Below are 9,556 nucleotides of genomic sequence, written 5' to 3'. Positions count from 1 at the left end.
CTACATAATTGTCATTAACATGTTCATGCTCATTCAATACATTGATATATCATGTCTATTTTGTATTTTCATATTCAGCTAGAACCTAGAAATCAATTCATAAGTTATTTCCAATTATTAATTAAATAAGTTGAAATTACAAATTAAGATTTAGTTAAGAAATTAAATGTATTATACTATAAGTTACTTCCTCCTTTCTAAAATAATTATCTTTTTTTAAGTATATTAAAAAATTAATTTATTTGAACCATTTTTTTATCTAAATGTTTTAATTTTGTAATGGACCTAAAAGTTAAATGATAAGAATTCTTTCAAAAAGGAATGATCTTGTATGTTTAAGTATTTAACACCACCCCCCCCCCCCCGGCCCTTTCTCTTCTTTTTCTTTTTCTTTCTCTTTCGTTTCTCTTCCCCCCTTCTTTAAGTTTATAGTTTTGGGTCCACAATATAATGTTGTGGACTTGTGGTAGTTAACAGTTCAGATCAATCATAAGAGTGAGCCTGGAATCCAATCCGGCTATCCGTTAGTGGGAAGAACCGAAGAAGTATGGGCCAAGTGACACTATTGCATTATCTCTCTCTGTAAAATTGTAAAGCAATTTTTTACCAACGAAAGGGGCCCTAAAACGGAACGGAACACGAAATTATAAGAAGAAATAACGGCTCACTTGAGTTTGAAATTTGAAATGCCAACAGCAAAGGAGCCTCATGATGCCGGGCCCAACGGGGTCCCCTCCCTCCATCTCCGGCTCCCCAGTCCCCACTAATAATCTTGACTTTGCTTTTCAAAATAAAGAATAAAAAAAGAAAAGAAAGAAAATATTAAATACAAGGTACAAGATTTTATAGGATAAAAAATGAATTTACACTAAAAAATAATAATATAAGAATTGATTTAGTTTATTGTCCAAATGTCCAATAAACACAACCATGACCCAACTGACAAAAGAGCTTCCACGTCAGCATCAAGGATGGCCCCGTTTTCTTTAGCAGTTTGCCGTTCGCTGAGAGTGGTGTTTCCGTTGGGCAATTTTGAGTTTTGGTTTCTCCCGCCTCAGAAGGACACTTGTCAACACCACAGACCACACAGCCTTATAAAACCCTCTTCGAACGCGCTTCGTCGTATTTTATATTTTTATTCATCCAAAAAACCAAACTCAAACACGAAGACTCGTAGCAGAGCAGTTACAACCTCTCAATCTCATACACAAAATAACCGTTTGCTTTGTCTGTGGTGCTCCGAACTCAATTCGATTCCATGGAAGAACCAATCAAGGAACAACCCTCTGGTGGTGTTTCTGGTACAATTGAATTGAATTTTGCTTCTAATATGCATGCATAGATAGTGTGTAATTACAATAACTGTATGTGCTTCTTGTTCAGCGGGGAACTCTGGTTCGCTGAGGCCAAAGCTTCAGCGATACGCACTGCGTTCCTCTATCAAATCCAAGGAACAGAAGCAGCCAGGTGCACTCGATCGCTCCAACTCTTCTGAATCTAACACTAAGAGGTACTTTCTTTCATTTTTTGAATTTACTTAGTTATGTCTTTGTTAGGTTTCACCTTTGGAACTATGGGATTAGAGTGTGTAAAATGAAGCGAAGTGTTTGAAACAAAGATTGTACGGATCTAACTTCTTATATTAAGAACTTGTGGAACTTTGTTGTGCGAAATTACTGAAGCATTTGCTAGAATAATAAAATATTAATATAATAGTAATAATCTGTCTGGAACATGTTTGTACTTCGGGACAAAAAAAAGTGTACTAACTCATGATCAGTTATATTTAATCTTTAAATTTATTATGATTATGTTTATGATTATCAAATCTCTGTGTACTAACTCCAACATTAAGTATGTTATTATATTAATTGCTTGGTTATTTGTATTGCCAATTCCCTCTTTTTTAAAATTTTGAGGAATTTTTTCCTTACTCTTATCGTATAGACATATCACATGCACATTGTCCTCATGTAAATTATACTTAAGTAACAAGTACATGTCTTATTTTGAATTGTGATAATGTAAATGTATCTATTGTATAGTATACGTATGTATATGGATATGTATAATGACTATATATCTATTTTAAAGAGAGATCTTATTTCATCTTCAGAGGGAGAATCACTCCCAATGTGAGTAAAAGTGTTGGTGTTCTGGATTTCTCTGGGAAGGAAAAGTCCAGTAGTGCCAAACCGCCACGAAGGCAGTCTATTCCTGCAAAATCAGTTTCAACTCCGGGCCCAAAGGTGGTTGGCAGCGTCACCCCAATATCGGAGACGAGAACAAAGACTCAGAGCAGAAGCCAGACACCCTCTTCTGACATCTCCAAAACATCAAGCAGAATCAAATTCAATCTTCTGACCTCGGCTTCATATTGGTTAAATCAGATCAAGCTCTCTGAAAATGCTGCCAAGCACTCACTCTCGTTTGGATTCTTCAAACTGGCCTTGGAGGCAGGATGTGAAGTAAGCTATGCTTGGAACACACATCAATTCTTTTCACAGCATGTTTGAATTCTCCCTATTTATTTTTTACCAGACAAAATAGAGATCATACACTAGATGGTCATAGAGTAGTTGACTTGTGTTTACGGAACATGTCTCTTTCATTTGTTTTTAGCCTTTCCAGCGGATTCAAGATGAGCTGAAATCCTATGTGCAACGAAATCAACTTGCTGATCTTGGAGAAGAAGTGAAGGAATTGTTTGGAAGCTATAAGATTGCAGAAAATCTAGAGCAATTGCAATTGCAATCACAATCACAGGTGTCTGAGTCTATTTCTCAGGTGCCAGATGGGCCCAGATCATCTGATGATGAAGTGCACTGCACTTCCTCTTCGTCCATGGCCACTAGAAAACTGAAACCGAAGTGCTTGGACACTGATTCTGCTCACCTCACTCCTGTTACTGCAACAGAATCAACCAAGAAGGAAACTAATCAAAAGGGCACTTCAGGATCCCGGTTGAGAGAGAGTCTCAGAATGTACTCTGCAAATTCAAAGTCTGCTACCATCGGAAACCGTAGATCAGTTCAGAAATCAGAGAAACAAAGTAAGAACCAAGGTAAAATAGAGAAGGGTGATGTGAAGAAAGATGGAAAGAAATCTGATGCTGAAGAGGGTAAGATTGCAATAGTATCTATTTTATACCAATAATTCCGGTTAGTTACTTGTAACACTTATGTTTGATTTTCATAGTTCCTTCAGCTACGGAAGATAATATACTTGGAAACAAAGAAAACATGGTAAGCAGGTGGCTGTATAAAGTGCTCTTATAAAGTTTCAGTAGGAAAAAGTATGGCTCTGACATGTTGCTCTTCTCTCATAGGATGTTGGGGCCAATGAAGGGATCAGTTTGACAGAAGAAGTCGTGTAACACAGCTTCTGCTGAACTTTGTCATTCACAAACTTCAAGTCTGTCTGCAGTGTTCTCTTCTAGAGGTTGCTTTTAGTAGGAAGTGCAGATGAAATGGATTTCTGGTGTTTTTAATGGTTGCATATTTCTTCTCATTTTGATGTTGGGCATACTTTGTGCTTGTGTCCTATAATATAGTTCTCAAACCAAGCTGTGTAGTAAATGTTATGGTTTGTTTATAGTGATTTCATTATATTTTGTTAAGGCAAATAGATTTCATTGACATAAAATATGTATCTTTTATGAATGAAATATTTGTTTTATATGCTTGACCAACTAAGTAAATATCTCTTTCACTTTCATTATTAAATATGGGTTTTAATTGAGCTTTCTTTTTTTTTTTTTTTTTTTTGGCGACTTTTCAGTACGAGAAATTGCTTTTTTATCATTTTCGGTAATTTGCTTTAGAGCATATTTAAATTAGCTTCTTGTTCACATAAGAACATGAGATGAATTTTCTTAAATTTTTTATCCAAAAGTTTGAGCATGTGTGTTTTTTGTAGTACTAAAACGCTAGAAAAATATGAATAGCAAAAATGTTGAAATATGTTATTACATTGCACGAGTTTAGCTAACAACGTAAATTGCATGAGTTTAGGATCAGATATAATTAAAGATGGTCAGATGTGGGGTAATTCAGTTTATCTTTTAATTGGAAAAATATGAATAGCAAATATCTTTTAAAGTATATTTTTTATCTCCAAAATTTAAATTATTTTCTAAAAGTTTTTAATTTGCTTTAAATATAATCCAAATAAATTTTCAAAAAATTTAAAACCAATCCAACAATATAACAATTATACATATGACAACTATATCTAATTTACTTATGTTGAAAATTGTTCTTATAAAAATATTATTGAACTAGTCTTAAATTTTTTGAAATTAGTGGCCAAGGATATCTAATTTAAATTGAAAACTTCTGATATAAAATTAAAACAAAATAACTTTTAAAAATATTTTTAAAATATACTTTATCAAAAAATAAGAGTATTATAGTTTTTAGGAACAGATATAATTAAAGATAGTCAGATATGGGGTAATTCAGAATTCAGTAAACAACTATCTAATTATATAATATTTGAAAACAAGAAAATGAATATTGGGTAAAGCATCATGATATTACATGCCGAAAGCCATGCACAACGTGTAATGGGAAGAGTCTTGCAAGTAAGCAAACTTGAGTTCACTTACATGTAAAGTCTTTCGATAATTAGTTCCTAAATCTTAACCATCCCCTGGCATGACTGACCACCTCTTATCAAGAGGAGTAATTTCTCATTATCAGAATGGAAGGTTGAAACTTGAGAAGGCGAACATAATATAAATCCTTATTATCATAGGTCATAACCATTTCAGAAACTACAACTTACACATTTTCTTGCCAACAATCAAATGCAAATTGACACAGTATTTCTTATATTACAATAACTGACATGCACAATGCAAAAACTACAATCAATTAAAGATGGAGCTAGCATTCAAAACAGCAAGGAATAAGACTTGGAATTTGTAAAGTTTGCACAATGAGTCTTGTAGATAGCAATGCAACCTAATTCATGCCATTGGAGAATCACAGGAGTAGGATGGGCTTAGTCGGCTGTCCAGCTCTGCTCCACTATTTCCCTCACTCTTCGATTGTACTCACGCTTGTTCTCACTAAACATCCGAGCTGCTTCAGAGTTTGCAGGCGAATTTGGGTTGGGATCGCAAAGCAATGACTGCAACAAATGAATCAACTTTCAATTTAAAACAGTTATAACAAGATGACTGGTACTACACTAGCAGAGTATGTCAATTTAAAAAATATGCTTTATTTCAAAGCCAAACTATGATAAGTCATCACAAAATGATAAAAAATAATCATATCTACAGTGCACACCACACTGCTGCAACAAGGCATCCTGCTGTACTCTGTTTAGCTAGAGTGTACATCTGATTTTAATAAAAGAACAGCAAAGAAGTCCTTTTAATTTTTCAATATTTTTTTTTAAAAAAAAGGGCTTGAAATCCAAGTAAGGAGGCAAGAAAGCAATCATATTTTCAGAAAAGGTGTTGACCAATTTTACACAATACACAAATGGATAGGTAGATAAGGTTAGAAATATTTTTAAAAAGTTCATTGCATTTTGCGCCACAAACAATACCAAAATCATTCAAAAGTCAGGAATAAGTACTCCATAGTATGTTGAAAAAACAACAGAGGGAAAAAAAGAGAAAGATTACAATGAAGTGTAGGACTATAATTCTTTTATGACAAAAGACATAGTTAAGGTGTGCATCAGAATGGATTTATGCAAAATGAGAAGGTGAAGCCCTATAGGGACTCAAGGAGCCAGAGGTAAAATCTAAGGGTACAGGAGGAGGTATGTGTATTGTAATTGAAAGAAAATCAAACTTCAAGATGTAGGGTTAATGCTGTACAAAAGTGAAGTAAAAGCAAAAGGAACTTAAGGAGTAGGAGGTGCCAATAAGTCGATACCTCCTCCAGTAAAAGAGTGTTAGCCTTAGATTAAATAAGTAAATAAATGATCAGATACTTGAACATTTTGCATAAATTTGCCATATGAATCAAAGCCTAACATTTATACAAAGATAAATAATTAAACATTTGAATACCCTTGTTCTAAAGGCCAGTCCTAAAGACCAGATTATTAGTACCTTTTCTGTATCAACACAACCATCCCCCTTTCAATTTCATCATTTAGCAATTAGCATATTACATGAATGGCCCAAGTTTTCAAATATACCAACAAGGAAATTGAAGCGTGCCTTGCTATAAAGGAGCCTAAAGTACCAAAGGCATGTACCTCACTGAAGGGCAGCACATAGACCAAAACAAGATGAGTGTGGTGACCCTAACACTAAGTACACCTTTGGGAACATATGACTACAATGAACACAAAGATGTACTTGATTTCTTAATTAATTGTATCAGATGATACCTGGATAGAAGTGAGTATAGCAGCTACATCATATATAGGACTCCATTGGTTTTGCAATATATCCAAACAAATACTCCCATCTGCATAAACTGCCCAGAGTAGAAAAAAATATCATTAGGAGATCCACGTATTGGATTAATGGAAAACATGGTTAGGTTCTCCATCTAAAACTTACTATTTGGATGAAACATTCGAGATACAAATCGTACGGTTGGTGGCTTGTTTGGATAATCCTCCGTAAATTGGAGTGTCAATTTAAACGTGCCTGAATAGCTCAAAATATATAGACAGGCAGTTAAATATATCTAACTGATATGATGATATCAAGCAAAAGAAAATTTGACATCCAAATCCACAATTTAGATGAAAAGGCAACCAAACTATGATTGCACAATACTTTTTTAAAAAATAATATCAAACTAGAGTGCAACAAGGCTACATAGGGTAGGGATTTAAAAGTTTAACTAAAGACTAGTATCTGGATGCCAGTGGTAAAAAGATTTTCAATTTTAAGATAAACATAGACATTCATCAAAAGCATCTCAAAATATAGTAGAATCAAGACTCCGGATGGTGAAAGGACCATGGCACTCTTTGCAACATAAATCTACAAAGTAAGCACACCTTATATTATAGAATCATTAAAATTGTATCTAAAACACAAAATGACAAAATAACCTATATGAAACATGTATCAAACTTGTTTTGACATACGAGCTGTGGTACAAAGAATGACTCACCTCCATCCCATGGAGTATCATCTGGACTGCAATCCAAAGCAGACAAGAAAGCAGAAATTGCTTATCCATCCATACTTAAACAAAGTGAAATAAATAAAATAGTGACTACATTATACAAGTAAACACAATAATGGATCCTCAATCCAGCGTCAACTGAACTCACCCAAATATTACAGCATTCCATAACATAATATTGTTGTCCTGAGGGGCACCACTGATTCCTGCAGGAGGATCCTGTTGCAACCTCTTAAAATCTCTCATCAGCCTCTTCCTCGCAGGAGTCGACATTTCTACCACCTAGGAAAAACAACATCCACAAATCAGGGGAAGATAAATGCTTGAATTCAATTTTCAACCCAAAGAAAGCTTCATTTCAACAAAAACAATATATTACAGAATTGAATATATTGTTTATACCTTAAGAAAATCACAATTTATGTCAATTAAAAAAAGGACCATAACAGATGGACAATTAAGGAGTTTAAAACACATTCTGAAACCTAAAACTTTCAACCTAAGCTATAATATTCACATCTTTAATCCGGCAAAATTTTCATGATTCTTGACAGGGCAAGAACTTCACAACAAACGTAGAATCATAATTTCCAAGAATAATCGCATACATAAATCTTTATTAGCAATAACAGAATACAAAACCCCCAAAATCAACAAAAACAGTGCAAATTCCAAAAGGAACCAACAACCAAAAAAAAATAATAAAATCATGAATTTAGACATAGATCCATCGTCTGCCACACTCGTCATCATAGTTTATAACAGAAACAACACGCAAACTGGAACAACCGGAACAATTAAAAAAGAAATTGATTTTTAAATTAAATTGCAGGAAAAAGAACGAAATCGGAAAAGAAAAAGTAAAAGAATATGAATTGGCTCACCGGAAAGGAAGTAGAAAGGATTGAGAAGGTGGAAACGAGAGAGACGGGAGCTTTATGGCAGCGGCGATTGATCTAAAGGAGTGGCGGCCAGGGGCAGAGAGAAAGAAAGAGGAGCTATTCTTATTCTTATTCTTTTCTCGTTTTCATTCATTTGTGCTCGTTTATTGGGTTTGGGGTCAAATCATCATCCTATTCCTCCACTCGCTTTAATTTCTCAATTTACTATTTTTTTTATTTATTATTTTTCTTTTTGAATATCGTATTTGTTCTTATTTCTCAATATTATTATGTGCAGAAGAAGAGGGATTAATTATGAAATTAATCATTTATATAAATTACATATTAAAATATATAAAATAATATAGATTTATATATAATTATTTTTATGTAAAATTAATAATAAAAAATTCTTAAATAATTTGATTAAATTATAATTTAATTATTTTTAACTATTAATTTCATAAGAAAACAAAATACATGTAAGTCTCTATTATAAATATAAACACAAATTGCATAATAATAATAATAATAATAATAATAATAATAATAATAATATATTTTTTATGTTTTGGAGAAGGTGAGAGAATGTATTTGTCTTGTAGTGGGATTAACTTGTGTAAAAGAATTTGTATTTTGTAAGGGGGGTAGAATGGTTAAAAAGATAGGGTTTACAATTTGTTAGTTGTCATCTAAAATTCCTAATATTTTGAACCTTTAACTTACGGAGAGGGTGGGATACTGAAAAAAGTGAAAAACCCATACATGAGCAGTTGATGAAGCATCTGCAGATAATTGTAGGTGTAGAAGGATAAAAAGAAGAGTAGTGTAGTTAAAAATTAAGGTGGAGATGCAGGGGATCGAACCCTGTACCTCCCGCATGCAAAGCGGGCGCTCTACCATTTGAGCTACATCCCCTTTATATTCTCATGAAATTAAAGATATTAAATAATAATATAACATGGTCTATAGTGGCTGAGTTCCAGATCACAACGCGTTTACAGCGAGAAACTGATCCGCGTGTGTAGCACTACTTAAACTTCATTCACACTTTTCACCGTTTTCAATTCATGAGAAGAATATGATTCCTTGCTATCGATATATTAACATCAGCAGAGTGACATTTCATAGTTGCATGCAAAAAAGGTTAGGAAACCATAATCGTACGATGCAGAAAAAAAAAAAAAAACCTGAAATTTATCTCACTGTTCTCATTGGAGGATTCTTTTTATTTTGTCTTCTTTAATAACTATAGCTAACTTAACTAAATATACTTATGGATCATAATTGCAAGAAATTAAATCAACACATTTGAACAAGAAGGAACAAAAACTGGAAAAACATGGGTGAGATTGGTGCACCATGTCCTTTTTGTATTGGTGTCAAGCTTGAGAGAGTGCCACGCGTACGTGAGGTACAATGAGGTGGCATATGTTAGGTGAAAAGTTTACCGGTAAAGGGAGAGAGGGGTTAATGGATGGAGTTTCAATTTGGCCCCCGTTGGGACTGCTTTATAAATGGCGAAAAATTATGGGGTGAAACTGAAACCTGTTTTTTGGT

The 9,556-nt window shown here is 33.7% G+C and overlaps 2 protein-coding genes and 1 non-coding gene across 5 annotated transcripts; 1 reads left to right on the top strand and 2 right to left on the bottom strand.

Moving 5' to 3' along the window:
* The first annotated feature begins 885 nt into the window (after positions 1-885).
* Positions 886-3,725, top strand: LOC107633389 (uncharacterized). Of its 3 annotated transcripts, none has more exons than XM_016337027.3 (6): positions 886-1,301; positions 1,384-1,510; positions 2,117-2,468; positions 2,623-3,121; positions 3,199-3,245; positions 3,329-3,725. In XM_016337027.3, exons 1-6 carry the CDS (start codon positions 1,259-1,261, stop codon positions 3,374-3,376), a joined length of 1,116 nt encoding a protein of 371 aa, XP_016192513.1. In that variant the 5' UTR covers positions 886-1,258; the 3' UTR covers positions 3,377-3,725. The 3 variants fall into 3 exon arrangements, with proteins under 3 accessions (XP_016192513.1, XP_016192519.1, XP_020979255.1); XM_016337033.3 differs by having other exon boundaries at positions 1,139-1,289; XM_021123596.2 differs by having other exon boundaries at positions 1,139-1,301; positions 3,208-3,245; positions 3,329-3,564.
* Positions 3,726-4,719: 994 nt separating this feature from the next.
* Positions 4,720-8,190, bottom strand: LOC107633400 (ubiquitin-conjugating enzyme E2 2). The gene is made up of 6 exons (XM_016337038.3): positions 8,000-8,190; positions 7,264-7,397; positions 7,101-7,126; positions 6,536-6,625; positions 6,361-6,449; positions 4,720-5,136 (listed from the first exon to the last, which is right to left on the bottom strand). Exons 2-6 carry the CDS (start codon positions 7,386-7,388, stop codon positions 5,008-5,010), a joined length of 459 nt encoding a protein of 152 aa, XP_016192524.1. The 5' UTR covers positions 7,389-7,397; positions 8,000-8,190; the 3' UTR covers positions 4,720-5,007.
* A 651-nt stretch (positions 8,191-8,841) lies between these two features.
* On the bottom strand, positions 8,842-8,914 carry TRNAA-UGC (transfer RNA alanine (anticodon UGC)). The gene has a single exon. It is a non-coding gene; the product is annotated as a tRNA-Ala (tRNA).
* Between the last annotated feature and the right edge of the window lie 642 nt (positions 8,915-9,556).

This window comes from Arachis ipaensis, chromosome B1 (genome assembly GCF_059453495.1).
Source record: "Arachis ipaensis isolate K30076 ecotype BB chromosome B1, ASM5945349v1, whole genome shotgun sequence".
NCBI classification, from domain to species: Eukaryota; Viridiplantae; Streptophyta; class Magnoliopsida; order Fabales; family Fabaceae; genus Arachis; species Arachis ipaensis.
This window is presented reverse-complemented; position numbering and strand designations above follow the sequence as displayed.